Source organism: Aedes aegypti, chromosome 2 (assembly GCF_002204515.2).
Source record: "Aedes aegypti strain LVP_AGWG chromosome 2, AaegL5.0 Primary Assembly, whole genome shotgun sequence".
Classification (NCBI taxonomy): domain Eukaryota; kingdom Metazoa; phylum Arthropoda; class Insecta; order Diptera; family Culicidae; genus Aedes; species Aedes aegypti.
This window is the reverse complement of record NC_035108.1, coordinates 329,408,518-329,424,516: the sequence shown is the minus strand read 5'-3', so window position 1 is coordinate 329,424,516 and position 15,999 is coordinate 329,408,518. Positions and strand designations below refer to the sequence as shown.

General features: G+C 37.0%; 1 protein-coding gene across 1 annotated transcript; it reads right to left on the bottom strand.

Annotated features, from left to right (window-relative positions):
• Nucleotides 1-6,265: 6,265 nt before the first annotated feature.
• LOC5570634 lies at nucleotides 6,266-7,895 on the bottom strand. The gene is made up of 6 exons (XM_001659191.3): nucleotides 7,577-7,895; nucleotides 7,303-7,516; nucleotides 6,993-7,241; nucleotides 6,837-6,936; nucleotides 6,678-6,776; nucleotides 6,266-6,612 (listed from the first exon to the last, which is right to left on the bottom strand). The coding sequence occupies exons 1-5, from the start codon at nucleotides 7,878-7,880 to the stop codon at nucleotides 6,705-6,707; spliced, it is 939 nt and encodes a 312-aa protein (XP_001659241.3). The 5' UTR covers nucleotides 7,881-7,895; the 3' UTR covers nucleotides 6,266-6,612; nucleotides 6,678-6,704.
• Nucleotides 7,896-15,999: the final 8,104 nt, after the last annotated feature.

The window sequence follows — 15,999 nt, the reverse complement described above, 5'->3', positions numbered from 1 at the left end:
TTGCTACTCCGTGATTGATCGGAACTGGTAAGAATTGCACTACGATCCAAATGAATAAGGGATGGGAGTTTCCACTTACTCTCGAAGTGCAATTTTAGCAGATCTAATATTATTGATCAATAACGGCGCCGGCCAAGTCCTTACAGTCAGTTGGGAAGGGAAAGGAATGTTAGGGTGTAATGATTGTTGCTTCTAGAGACCGAGAATACCTCTGCATCTCCACAATCACCACGGGAAGGGTGTTTATTATTGAGGGAGGAAAAGATCTGGGAGTCACCTCTGGTCGATGATGCGATCCATGGACAAGGGGGAAATATACGACTCATATTTAAAGCTAGTGTTGTATTTTTGTCTCGAGAAGGTATAAGCTTTAAAAAATACGTCAACATCTATAATGTCGAACAATTCAAAAGATGGTTTTATTAATGACGAAAACTGAAAATTACATGTATATATTTTAAATTATATGAAACAGGAATAATGCCGACACTTGTAGTGACGAACTATACATAGTTTGTTTGAAAATTACATATGAGTATTACTGTGCATTTTGTCTCGATATGGTAGAAGTTTTAAAAAATACGTCAACATTCACAATGTCGAACAATTCAAAAGATAATTTTTAATAATGTCTAAAAGAGACAAATATATGTATATTGAAATTGTATAAGAAAAAAGCATAATGCCGACACTTATAGTGACGAACCATACAAAGTTTGTTTTAAAATTACTTAAAAGTTACGCTTTCAAGAAAATATGTGTTATCACAAGCATGAAACGAACTCACCAGTTGGTAATCCATCCTCGACTGAACATAAAACTGATACTGACAGCAAAACTTCTTGGCGTCCCGAAAACAAACCGTCTTGCTTGGCTTGCTTGTGCCTTCCAAATACCTACCCAGCAAGACGCTTGAAAACAGAAAAAAAAAATCTCCGGCGACGAAAACATGCGCGAAACCGTGAGCCAAATCTATCGGACGACGCAAAACCGAACTGTCCCGCTTCGGCTTCACGAAGCACTACCCAGCAAGACGCCTGAAAACAGGAAGAAAAAAAAAATCTCGGGCAACGAAAACATGCGCGAAACCGTGTGCCAAATTTATCGGACGACGCAAAATTGAACTGTCCTGCTTGGGCTTCACGAAGCACTACCCAGCAAGACGCTTGAAAACAGAAAAAAAATCTCCGGCGACGAAAACATGCGCGAAACCGTGAGCCAAATCTATCGGACGACGCAAAACCGAACTGTCCTGCTTGGGCTTCGCGAAGCACTACCAATTTCAAGATCATGAGCCTCTGCATGCTATAAAACGTTTGACTTTTACTGTGCGCCCTGTTTTAAAGTTGCCCGTAAGAGACAGCACCAACACGGCGCACAGTAAAAGTCAAAAGAACAAAAGAATTTATGGCACGTACAGAGGCTTATTGAGACACGAGCCATAATTTCATCCCATTTATCCGCCTGCATTCATACAACACGCACGACAATTATCTTTCGTGGAAGATAAAGAGCCGTGAACGAAAACAAGACAGACACACACCACCCACTGTTTGGTGACGATTACTGTGTGTCACCACTTGTAACATTCGCTGAGGGGTCATCCAAAAATGACGTCCATCGATTGGGGGAGGAGGCGTGTCTTTGAAAGTGTGACAGTGCATGTATTAGGTACACTGTAATTTATCATTTCTATGTTGAAGAATGTCTCACAATACTGGGCCCTAGAAGATTGATATATTTTGAGGAAACGTTTGTACTGTCAGATCGGAGTTTTGGTAACTAAGTGAGTACAACAGGTGTTCTAGTTCATTCAAAAACTTCCTGGAATATATACCTGCAATGTACTGGTATACTTAGCGATCCTTTAATGTTTTTTGATATGGCATATGCCCTTATCTATTCATAGTAGTAAAATGAATATTTTATAATCTGTGCCGATGTCCTAGATCCTCCAAAGACTCCATTGAATATAGGCCTTGGGATCTACGACCCTAATAAGTGATTAGAGGTTAGTTTTCAAATACTCTAAGGCATCGTTTCCCAAACTTGGCTTTCGCGACCCCCGACCACTCATCGCTCCGCTCGTTTTTAATAAAAGCTAGCTGACGACACGTTGGGAGGTCGCGAAACCCAAATTTGCTCTACAAGCCCCTAACCATTAATGTGAGTAAACGGTGTATTGTTTTAATTTGTGAGGATGTCCTAGGTCCTTCAAAGACTTCATCGAATATAGGCCTTTGAATCAATGGTCTATCGATATATTTTTTTATTAATGTGGCACAGTCTCTTAACCATTCACTTAAGTCATCGAAATATTTCATTGGTTTGTACGAATGTTTTTGATCCTCGAAGGACTCCATTGAATATAGGCCTTAGTATCTACTAAGTGATTAGAAGTTATTTTTCAAATACTCCAAGAGCCCTCAACCATCCCTGTTAGTGAACGGTGTATTGTATTGATTTGTGCAGATGTTCTTGGTCCTTCAAAATCTCTATCGAATATAGGCATTAAGATCTTCAAGCATAACCAATCATCAAAAGTTAGTTCTTCAATATTGCAAAGACCCCTTACTAACCATATTAGCAAACGAAGGACTCCTCGAAATAAAGGCCTGCCTGACTAGAGGATTGTAACAAAAATATAATAAAATTTTATCAGAATATGATATGCATATCATACTATGATATAATTTTGTAAGGCTCCGTTATCCACAGAACATATTAAAACAAAAATATAACATAGTGTGTATTATTTCCCTTCAAGATATTTTTTGTTCAATTTCAACAACATTATAACAAAATTAAATAGATACTTATGTATTTCCAATAATATACAATATTATCGTATATCGAACAGTATTATAATTTTGATGCTTTGTATCAAACATTATAACTTGGTTTGATATGTTTTTGATATAATTAAAACACATTTTGTTATGTTTATGTTACTATTCATACACTTTTTGTTATAATTTTAGTTATTTTAACAACATTCTGCATCAAGTTTATGACAACCTATGTTCGAAAAAACCTTATAACATAATTATATGTGCTGATATAATTTTGTTATGTACCCTTAGTCGGGTGAGTATCTACAAACGTAAGTAGTTGTTTCATATAAGCAAATGGATCAATGTACTGATCTGTACTGATATTCTTGAATTTACTTAGTAAAAAAAGTGCCGTCAACTAAATTTGAGGTTTTAGTGAATTGGATTTAAAAATGGCTTCAGACATCGATTTTCGTCATCCCCACGTCGTGCCTGTTCCAAAATTACCCATATTGCATGGGTTTCCAATGGTTTTTCCCAACCGGATGTCGATCTATTACTTAACTTCTCACATAGTTGTCTAAACTAAAAAAACGTAAAAAAAACAGTGACGAATTGACTTTACTTCGTAAAAAAGTGCCTTAAATTGAGGTTGCGTAAAAAAGATTTCATAAATTGAGGTTCTAGTGTATTGTAAAAAACGTGACAGTGGGGAGAGGAGGGGTTCTAGAAATCCCGAAAAACGATGGACGTCACATTTGAATCTTCCCTGACACACTCTCATTCTGATGAAGAAACAGAGGATAATCCAATAGATTATAATTACGTTGTGAAAGGCTGCATTACCAGAAAATATGAAAGTTTTTACCAATTTTATGCAAAACATAAATCACCCGAATGACTCGATACGGTTGTAGTCTGTGAGAGCTACTGCTCTTGAATGCTCTCGTGCCACGTACCAAACGAGAGAGTGAATGTTTACATTCATAGGGCTCTTTGATTGTGATGTGCCACGAACTGTGGTTCACGAACTGTTAGAGCTCTCTGAATATGGATCGATCGGCTTAATCTGATCAAAATCCAAACACTGATCAATAGAAATTCATAAATATTATATGATTCGATGCATCTGATTTTGATTTCTAGCCATTTACCATAGCTCGGTAGTTGATCACATATTGCAAAAATTCCTGTATAGACAGCGTGGACCAAGTGTCAAAAAGCAATGAAGAAGAGCCTGGTAGTATTCACATAATTTTAAACCTGTTTTCTCGTTAGTTTCACGGAAAATAAAATACATTCCAGAAAAAAATGAATATTTTCAAAAGTACCGAAAAAACTGAAATTCTTATGATTGCTATAAATCAGTAATAAGAAGAGGCTTCAAGACAAAATGAAAAATAATAGGGATGATCAAAAATAAAAGTAATAAAAATCAAAAACCGAAATTCATAAATTGGCGAATAAAAATAAATCATTACCCATAACATGTTTAGAACGATTTTATATAACGAAAAATGATATTTAGATCGAAAATAAAAATTTGGGTATTAGAGGGTTAAGGTAGTTGTATGTTGTCTGCATGGAATGTCCTAGAACCCGCTTTTTGAACCAGTATATTTTGGCCGATACTCAAGATTTGCACTTGGACCTCTCTGATTGATCGTAAATTTGAATATATCTGGTCCTCAATGCCTTGACACAACAAAATTTTAGTTTTCAAGCTATCGTTATGTCACTGAATTTAGAAAAAAAGATATGGATTCTCAAAGAATTTACGATACCAATGTATCCTTCGACTATCTTAGAGGTATGAACCCAATTTGACTATGCCAACATTTTCAAAGAAATTGTTCAGTCAGAGTGAAACAAATCACTGAACGTTGTTCTTCGGTTCAATCAGAGTGAACCAAGTGCACATAGTCCATTGAAACGTGTTCTTTTAGAGGTTTGAATTATGTTTTTCCATGATAATCACTTCACATTATATTATTTGGAAGTAACACAAAGATGTGTGGAAATATTGATCCAATATTGATCCCATATTTCTCAAAATATAAAAAATGTCACTTGGTTTATTCTGACTTAACGCCGACCAAATTTCAGAGTGTTAAAAACATAACCAAAAACCCATCATATTAAGAAGAAGACTAATATTTGTATTGGCAAACTGCAGAAGAAAGAACGATCTCGAATTTCGGTAACAATTCATCATAACAGCACAGACAACCAGACGTAACACTGACGATATTTCCATCGACTATTCATTTAACGATCAACTCTTTCGCTATGATTCTTTTCGTGCTTGACGATGTTTCACTCTAGCATCTTTTTCATTCCCTGTTACACAAAAGAGGATTTCGTGCAACATGACCACTATACGATGATGGTTTGAAATATGCGATGATTTTAATTGACGTTATGTTCTACGTGTTATGTCTGTTCGTCTATGATAACAATTCCCTTTATCGCCATAAACAAATAACGTCATTCCAAAACGGTATTTTGAAACTAAATGAACCTAAAGAGTGCGTAAAATGTCTAGAAATACTTTTGGCCACCTGGATTTTCCAAATTTCCCTTAGTGCGACGTATCTCAGCTTTCATCAGCGAAAGCGATCCACCCCCGACCTGGCTCGCGTTTGCCCAGACCATCAAGGGACCAAAGACCGATTGATGATGTTCACCGTGGTGGCGTCCGATGGCAGTAGAACAGTGCTCGTCGCTAGGGGCGCTGTCTCTTCGACAGATGGATTGGGGCGGGCGCGAAGGTTTCGTTGGTTGGAGGCGGAAGGAAAACATAAAGCACACAAGTGTCAGCATTTTTTAACCTATTTATTTGCTGCCCCAGTGGCAAGTGATTTTTCTTCCTGGATCCCGACACGGAGTTGAACCGGGACAGCTGGTCCAGGAGGGCAAAAAGGGCTGGACACGTGACTCACCCAAGGATGACGTCGAATCCATACATCATCCGGTAGCAATTTAAGTTCTTTCGCTTGGGGAACGTGCAATTCTTCGTTTGACCAGCTTCGAGGATGGTGGTAAACGACGCGACAGGGAAACTTGGGAAACGTATTTACACGTATGAACTTTTTGCTGGAATGGGAGTTGTTTTTTCCGGTCATCTGGCGTGATGCGTTCCAAATGAGCTGGTTGCGGTCAAATTTCGAGCTCATTTATCACTGGCCGATGGGAGGAAGTGCAATGTACTTTTTGGCGACTACTGGGTAGATAGTAGAAAGCTGGATCAAATGTATTCAATGTCGTTCTTCTGTGTTTTAGGTTTGTATTTTCAAGTACACCAAGCAATAGAACCACCTCCAATCACTCAATTGTTTTATAACGGAAATGAGCTTACTGGCCTAGTTCTGTTTGTCAACCAGTCAAATCAATTCACTCTTTGGAGACTTAAATACCAAACAACGTTTGTGGAACAATTCTCAAAACAAATACAATGGCAGTATATCATTTGACGAATGCTCTTCGCGGATACTTTTTTTTTTAACTAAATATTTTTTTCTCACCAAAAAAGATGAAGTTTAAACAATTTTTTTGTATTTTTTTTGATGTGCAAGCACTCATGTGAAAAGAGCAGTATTAATCAAGAAAACTGACTAGATCACAACTTATTTTACAAGTAATCCTTAAGCACCACGTAGATCGAATATGAAGTCTGCGCCACCCTTCCAAAACGTTCAACATCCATGAAGAAAAACTTTGCCGCTGTGATACCTTCTTTGCGTTGGGCTCTAAATAAGACAAACGACAATGATTTCTGTATATCCAATGGCAAGCTGTACCACTGGCAGTCAATGATGGCTCGTGTCACTGCTAAACTCTGTTGAATATCAAAACGATACTTGTATGTTTGCTCATTTGATAGAAGTGATGGGAAAAATTTACCTCATTAGTGAGCTGAGTCAATAAATCTCAAAGAGCATAAGTTTCCCCAGTTAGAACAACGAATAGAACCATTAGACTAATGGCATCAACACTAAGATTCTGGTGAGGAATAAATCAATTTGCAATACCAATAATAATTCTAACGCTCTGGAAACTTACATTTCTCATATACAAAATCATGGAAATCCATATGAGTACGCAATCCACGATTTGAATGACCATGGCCACATTGGCGATTTTTTCCAATATCTTGACGCACCTAAAAGTAAAAAAAAATCTAACCTATCCAATTATTGTATGAACTGTTATAGCTACCTTAATGCATCCACATGCAAATTAATGGTTTCCCGAAGTTCTTCACGAATATGCTGCTCTGGAAGTTCATGAAGCTTATTCAGTCTAACAACTATCAATCGGAACATTGGCATCGTATATCGGACTCCACAATTCATTATCACACCGGTCACAGCAAAGAATGATGCCGAAGTGAAAAAGGCAATGCTTCCTAGTGCGACATAAATCAAATAGTGACTGAAATTTCCACGGATATCCAAACCGTAGAATCTTAAACAAAATAATCAGATTATGGAAAACAATTTTTTTCTATAAAACATTTAAAGCTTACTCTTGTTCCATCATTGTTATATATTCTACATTCTCTGTTGCGTTTCCTCTTCGATTTGTAATGAATTTACCCAAACTTTGAAATAATGGAGCCACCGTGAACAAGCTGACGCAACCCATAATATACAGGAAGTATCCTTTGCATTGCTTATTAATCATTACGTTGAAGTTCAGTAAATCGGCCTTCATTGTTGAATCTCCTTCAGATGAACAAACTAGAAGTTAATAACCAAATAAGAACTGCCATTCACAAAAACACACTTCATGTCTATCACTTTTCTTGTATACTCTCCGTATAATGGCAACCAATCCCTCGAACTTAAAACGGTGCCATGCAAATATACATATCCGAATCATGATGTGCAACTGGAACAGCAACTCCGATAGGCCACGAATCACCAAATCCTGACTGCGATAACCGAGGAAAATCTTGGGAATCACTATCATCAACATTTCCCAAAAAATCATTACTTGAAACAGCAGAAATTTCCGCTTTTCGCCGCGTAGTCCATAGGTCTCCAGCAAACGGAGAGCCAACGGCATCACCGCTTCCGGTTCAACTAGCTCAAAGTAGTTCATAGTTGAAAGGACAACACTCAGCGCAAGGATTACACGGTGATGGGCTTTTATTCTTGATAGGATAGCGATTGCCATTTCACAAAATTATGATGTGCAACATAATAAAAATGTCCATTCATGTAATGGCTTTGAATGGAAAAATTTGAATCCTGACAAGCTTGATTGAATTTTGAAAGTCATGCTTTTTGATGATTGTTCGTGTATGGAATTGAAAAGTTTATTCTTTCCAAGCAAATTTGATAATACGTTGTGACGTTGATTTCGAACAATGTTATTAGGCACGATAATCGATGACATTTGGACGCTTCTAACGAAGCCATCTTTAGCTTCAATAATTAAGCATTTACTAAAATAAATTCTATAGGTGATTTTAAATTGCAGGAAAATTCTAAATCAAATATCAGATCAACTAACTCAGTATAAGCTTATATAAGATAAAACATTCAATAAATAGGGTAAATTGCCAATTATTGCACACCACCCATTTATTGCACACTTGCCAATATTTGGGGAATATTACACTGATGGCAATGAATTGAAACCTTAATATTAATGCTAAACGCTAATGAATACTGCATTCTAGCTACCAGCAGTTTGTCTATCATAAAAAAGTGCATAATGATGTACTTGAATTTTTTACCGCTATAAAATAGTGAAGTTAAATCCAAATGGATTTCAATATTGTTTTCATCGAAAATAGAGATATATGTTATGGTTTATAATGCGAGGTGAACTTATTTGAAAAACTTACTTATACTTTCCAAATATTAAAGCGTTCAATAATTGGCGCACTGCCAGCAGCTGTAGCCTAATTTATTGGCTATGGAGTAAACGCCACGAGATATGCAATGCCCATTGTCACAGAATGTAAATAAAACTGACAGAACAAAATGCAGTTTTGCACCCTACTGGCATTTTCTTCGGTAAAATCATTATTTCATAGAATTACCATGCAAACTCGTCGAAATTCGTAAAATTTATTGATTGGAATATTATATCACGCCGTCTACCGAGTCAACTTCACGGAAAAAGCAAAATTAAAGATGAGTGTAATAATAGGATGCTCAAAGTGTGCAAAGTGTGGATGGGCACAAAGAGTGCAATAATAGGATGCGGATGTTTCCGAAGTGTGAAATAATTTGGTTTTGGCAATGGTTCATGAATGTGAGAAAAAGTCAATCAAGCCAATTAAAAAGCAAAAAAAATCAATGGGAAATCTGATTGTTCAATATATTTGCTGGTTTTGAGCAAAATTCAGTTTAAGTTTAAGGAATTCTGACATATTTGACAACCAAATTACTGTTGCTGCTTCTTTTATCGTGCGATAATTGACAATTTACCCTATATTAGTGCTAACTTATCCAAAATAACTTATAACGAATAAGTCACTTTACTTTGATTTTAATTTGACAAAAAAAGCAGCCGCCACTCAAATTTAATTATACAATTAATTGCCTTGTTTTTTCTCAAAAAAGGTGAACCCACCTAAGGCTAAACCCTAGAATCAAATTTAAATTTTATTATGTATTTTGTAGTACACATGTTGATTATATTGGACTGAATTTTTAGTCTCGACTAAATTAAAAACTGTTGTTGTATTATGTCAAATGATTCGGTCTGTTTGAAACCTTTTTCGGGGATTGAAAAATAGGTGTGTGCAATTAATTTGTAAAAATAATATAACTGCTATGACAAATTATATGTTAAATTTTGTTAACAGCATGTTAATAATTTAGTTTTACCAAATTGTGACGGTAGCGTTCCAACAATGATACATGAATGTAATCTTTGGGATAAAATACTAACATGGGAATTAAACAAAATGTTCAACTTTTATTGAGCAAACATATTTGTTTGAAAAATGTCTTGCCAGCAAGTCCTAAGTTGTATAAAATTACAACAAATAACTCCAGGTAAGTATCCTGAAGCAACGAGACACCCTTTTGAATTCCCAGTTCAACATTGCCCTCGAGAATGCTATTATATGGCGTGCAGACAAACGGCACTATCATCACACGGTCACTTATGCTCTTTGCTTTTTGGATGATATCGACCGTATGGGAATCGATCGCAGGACAGTAGGAGGCCTTCGTGCTTCTGAAAAGGCAGACAGTGGGTATAGGCCTGACCATTAATTCTACCAAAATGAAGCACATGGTTGAAGGTAATACACCGCCTAGTGGGCCTAGTGGTGTTGGTCCTGAGATAGTGTTTGATGGGGATGTGTATAAAGTTGTTGAAGCAGTTATTTAATTTCGAACACTTGTGACATGTAACCATGACGTTTCTTGTGAGATGATAACACGAATTGCAGCTGCGAATATGTTGAAGTTATCGTTGTTTTTGGAAAATATCTTCTAAATTTACCTCACGGTTGAATTTCCTGACATGGCTCATCCCAAACTTCCGAATACTTCTGTTCTGGGATTTGCTGGGCTCTTTAGGAAACATTCTGATTGGAAGTAACGAATGCTCAATTACTAGTAATTTGTCCACCGACAAATTACTAGTAATTTGTCCACCGTAGGAGATATATCGTATCTGGAACGGTATATTACTAGAGTACGATTTCTGATTATGACGCTGACTTTCAAGGCTAGATTAAGAAGAATAACTATCATGTTTAGATGTTTTGATTAATTAAGGCTATAATTTAGAGATAGCCATGCCTGAAAATTGAACATTATAGTAAATTTGGGAGTTCCTTCCAAAATCAGTTAGTAACGGTTATTAATATATAAACCAGTCATTACAAAAAGACTCTTGTATCTATTCGTTTCCATTGGATATATCTTTTATGTTTGCGTTTCATTTAGCCTTGAAAGTAATGGGAAGACAACAATACTAAGAAACTTGAAATAATAAAAATTAAACACAAAAAAAAACAATTTTTGATGGGCCACCCTACATCAATAGCGAAAAATGCTCTAAAACGGTCAATTTTTGAGCTAGGAAAAAACTTTTTTTATCAAATCAGCTTGAAATTTTTCGATTTTCAACTTTGTAGAACAAAGTATATCAATATTCCGTAAATTAAAAAAGTTTTTATGGTTATTTTTTTAACATAGGGCCACCCTAATTTTCGTTCCGACCAAAAAAATTGTTTTTATATTAGAAACTACTTTGTAGAACATCATTTTTACGTAAAATCGCAATTGAAGGCGTGAGTTCCATCTTTCCTCCTAAAACCCATATCCGTCCCACTGTGCACTGGCAAGCAGATTTGTGGGAAGTTATCAAGACGGTTTTGTGGACGGGCGATCGACGATAGACCAAATCTTTATATTGCGGCAGATCCTCCAAAAGTGGTTTTCCCGGGAAACTGACTAGACTAATCAAAGCAACGATGGATAGTGTACAGTGCTGTGTGAAGATATCGGGTGCATTATCGGACCCGTTTGAAACACGCAAAGAACTTCGACAAGGCGATGGTCTTTCCTGCCTCCCTGTTCAATATTGCGCTAGAAGGTGTTATGAAACGGGTGAGCTTCAACATGTGGGGCACGATCTTCAATAAATCCAGCCAGTTCATTTGTTTCGCTGACGACGTGGACATTGTCGGAAGAACGTTCCAGGTGGTAGCTGAACAGTATACCAAGCTGAAACGTGAAGCAGATCGGGTTGGATTGAAGGTAAATACGTCGAAGACGAAATATCTGCTGGCTGGAGGAACCGAGTGCGATAGAGCTCGCATAGGCAGACGCGTGACGATCGACGGGGATGAGTTCGAGGTGGTGGACGAACTTGTCTACCTCGGATCATTGAAAACGTTCGGATAACAACTACAGCAGAGAAATTCGAAGACGTATCATTGCCGGAAGTCGTGCTTACTATGGACTCCATAAGACCTTGCGGTCTGGTAAACTTCACTTCCGTACTAAGTGTACCATGTACAAGACGCTAATAAGACCGGTAATCTTCTACGGGCATGAGACTTGGACAATGCTCGAAGAGGACCTGCAAGCGTGGGCTTCGTAGCCGTGTGGTTAGTGTCACCGAGGCATTTAGCCGCATCGTGCTAAGTAGTGTGGGTTCGATTCCCGCTTCAGGCCGAAAACTTTTCGAGAGGAATGTTTTCCGACTGTGCCACTGGGCGTTGCATGCTAGTCCGTTGTCTAGTGTGGTGCTTCCTTCAAAGGGCAAACAGCCCACTGGAAGCATTAACGAGTAGTGTCTTTAAAAAAAAAAAAAAAAAAAAAAAAAAAAAAAAAAAAAAAAAAAAAAAAAAAAAAAAAAAAAAAAAAAGCGCTAGGAGTTTTTGAACGACGTGTGCTTAGGATGATCTTCGGCGGAGTATGTGAGAACGGCGTATGGAGGAGAAGAATGAACCACGAGCTTGCGCAACTCTACGGTGAACCCAGTATCACGAAAGTCACCAAAGCTGGAAAGGGTACGATGGGCGGGACACGTTGTGAGAATGCCGGACAACAATCCCGCAAAAATGGTGTTCAACTCAAATCCGGCCGGTACAAAACGAAGGGGAGCGCAACGAGCTAGGTGGTTTGACCAAGTGGAGCAGGATCTTGGAAGTGTGGGCGATCGAGGAATTGGAGGTTAGCAGCCATGGACCGAGTTAGTTGGCGTAACATTGTGGCGCAGGTCATGTCTTGAAGGACGTAGAGCCAGCAAAAGCAAAAAGCAACATCTAAGATTCGGTAGACAGTTTCTAATTCTCTACCACGCAAATAAATGATAGGTATCTTCTGATATACCATAGGAAACTCTTATGCAGTTTAAAAATACGTGACGAACGGGTCGAGTTTTCAAAACACTGCCAGTTTGCTGACACGCACCGTCAATATGGTCGCAAATATTCCTAAAAGCGACCGAGCGACTGACGCATTGATGCAGGTACCGATAGTGTCTTCATACAATCGAATAGTGGTCCGATCTAGCGGTGCAAATTGACGAGCAGATCGGATCACGAAACGATAATGAACAATCTGCTGGCAATGAAGACTGGATCACCAGTTAACACAAGTAGACTGCAATGAACTTTCGTGCCAATCGAACGATGCTGACTCTCGCGCAATGTTCATTTCAACGTTCGCTTTGTCATGTCGTCTTTCGCCTGAGAGGGTGAACTCGATTGCCTCTCCAAGCGCAACAACAGAGAAAATATCCTTGGATCTCATAATTGCTCTTTCTTCAATAACTTATCTAGAACTGGTCAGAATATTTTTTAAAAAATTCGCAAATGACATCTTTCTGGATTATTCATGAAACTTTTTCTGGTTCCCCTCTTGAGTTCTTACAGAAATTGGTAATTTATATAATATACGGATTATTTCAAATCATTTCAAAAATTCTGCCAATTATATTTCAAGAATCACTTCCATTAAGCACACTGTCAAAAGGTAGGCCATTTTTTCTTAAATGGTTTCCAGGATAGTTCGCCGATTGTGGAACCGTCAAAATGCTCGCTAATTGTTGAACACGCCATTAGAAATACACGGACGGTTCAATAAAAGGCGAGGTTTTTGGCCGTTTAACATTAGGCGAATTGCCCTAGTTCTCTTGATAAGCCTTCTGTGAATATGTTTTTTCTAAAATTGCATTTGGAATTATTTCAAATATCCTACAGATATCATAACAATTCATTCATTTCACCGATTTGGTATTAAAATTTATTTTCTAACTTTAATTCATTCTAAACTTTCTCCAGCCATTACCGCAAGAAATTCACGCCAGGAATCCTTCATAAATTTCTTAAATCAACGGAAATTCTTCTAAGGAATTCACAAATAGTTCTTTAAACAAAATATCAAAGAGTTTCGAAGGGTCCTGATAAAGTTTAGTGTAAATCGTTCTGGAATTTATTTTAAATAATTCTCCATGAAATTAAATTGAGCACAGCACAAAGTATTAAGCCAAGATTGCCATTTCAAGTTTCACTTCAAACATCGTTTGAGGAAGTTGTTCAATGTTTGCTACATGGTTTTCTCCAGAAATTTATCCAAAGATATTTCTCGTCATTTCCTTTTGGCCATTTTCTCAAATTTCATGTGTATAATATTACTTATCGACAAAGTTCATTGTACTTTAATGCTCAAAAGTTATTATTTGATGGTTAGAAAAGTAAGAAAGTATTTTGCAATATAAAAAACGAACAATTTTGTATGGAGACTGCAAGCAATTATAATTGGTGACGTTTTAAGAGTTTCAAAAAACCTTAGGTTAATTCTTACCAGGCAGATAATCATTAGAAATTACAACGATATCCTGTTATACAAATTTTACCTTCCTGACAGAAAAGTGTGTTGAACAGTACAGAGTGCAAAATTACATTAGTGTAGTTACTCGTGCCAGTTGGCTGAAATATTTCAATATTGCATTTTTAACAGCCAACATCTCAAAAACTAGACTAGATATTTTTAGGAACGAAAATGGATTCAGCAGCCCTTATTCAAGTAAATAGTGGTATTTTGGTGCTCGGGACAAAAAAGTTCACTTTAACAAAATAGATCTAAATAATATTAAAGCTTTAGAAAAAGCAAAACTTTTGTTTGATGTCCGTGTGACATGGGAACATTTCCAGAAACCTGGAGGAAATTACCAGAACCCCACTCAGTGCCGTCAGTTCCAAAAGTGGGGTCATGGTACAAAAAATTGTCGCATTGATGCTAAATGCATGATTTGCGAAGCTTCTTCTCACGCCAAGGACGTCTGTCCAGTGAAGGAAGATACCGATAAATTCATATGCTGTAATTGCGGGGCTAATCATAAGTCCAATTTTTGGAATTGCCTCTCACGCAAAAGAGTCATTGAGGCTCGTGCCAGGCAGATGAAAGATTATATCCGTTACGATAATGATCGTTTCCGGAATTTCCCTGGTAGAATATCGAACAATACTCATTTTTCAGTTAACGATCGTTTGATCATGAATCATACCCATCAGGAAGATCATAATCATGCTCATTCAAAAACTAATTTTAAACCGTCGGGTAGCCGTCTTTCAATTTCGAATGTATCTACCCACGGAAAATCCTTTGCCGATATCGTAGCAGGAAATTTGAACTCCCCCCCCCCTGTTCGTACTATTAGTACCCATTCTACTTGTTTTAAATCAAATGGAAAAAACCCTACCGTCACAGGTAACTCCGCTTCTTCGTCTACTGAAAATTCTAATGGGAATTCATCAGATAATGTATTGAGCTTCTCGAGAATTTTTAGCATTTCGATCACTTCCTCTATACTTCGTGTGTTACGCGCCCGTCTGGTAGTAGTTCGCCACTCTGCGAATTCTTTTCTAAAAACCGCAGACCATACAAATAAGTTGCGCGCCGATCGGTTATGCGCTTAGTTGTGGGTCATTAAAACGAATTAAATCGCTTACAAGTTGAAAACAAGAAGGTACGAACAATTTTACTCCATACGTTTTTTTATCGATTAAACAATTATGCTCACTCTCCAGTATAGGACTCGAGCCCTAAAAGTGATTCACTTCCTCGGCGAGATATTTTGACACTTCTTTATTTACTTCTTGGCTGGCGCACAACTCAGCGCATGGGCCACCGGCGCGCAACTTGTTGGACAGTCTGCGGATTTAAGTAAAGATTCGCAATACCCACTTCAAGTGATATGTCTGCCTCTGATTTTAACCCTCTAATACACAACTTTTTGTTTTCGATCTAAATATTATTTTTCGTTATCTAAAATCATTCTAAACACGGTTTGGGCAATAAATTATTTTTCTTCGCAAATTTATGAATTTTGATTTTTGATTTTTATTATTTTTATTTTTGAACATTCCTATCCTTTTAATTTTTTTCTTGAAGCCCCTTCTGATTACTGATTTTTGACAATAATAAAAATTTGAGTTTTTACTATACTTTTGAAAATATGATTTTTTAATTTTTTTCTGGAACATTATTTATTTTCCGTGTAACTAACGGAAAAACAAATTTGAAATTATTTCAATACCATCAGGCTCTTCTTCTGTGATAGGTTGATCGTAGAAAAATATAAAAGTTACGATTTTTATAATACACGTTAAATGAATCCCAGGCATTTGTAGGTTATATAAGAATACAATTTTTCAAACAATTTTTAATAATACAAATAAATTTCAAAAATCAAACTTTTCTTATATGCCATAACACGCAGTCAAGGTTTAAGC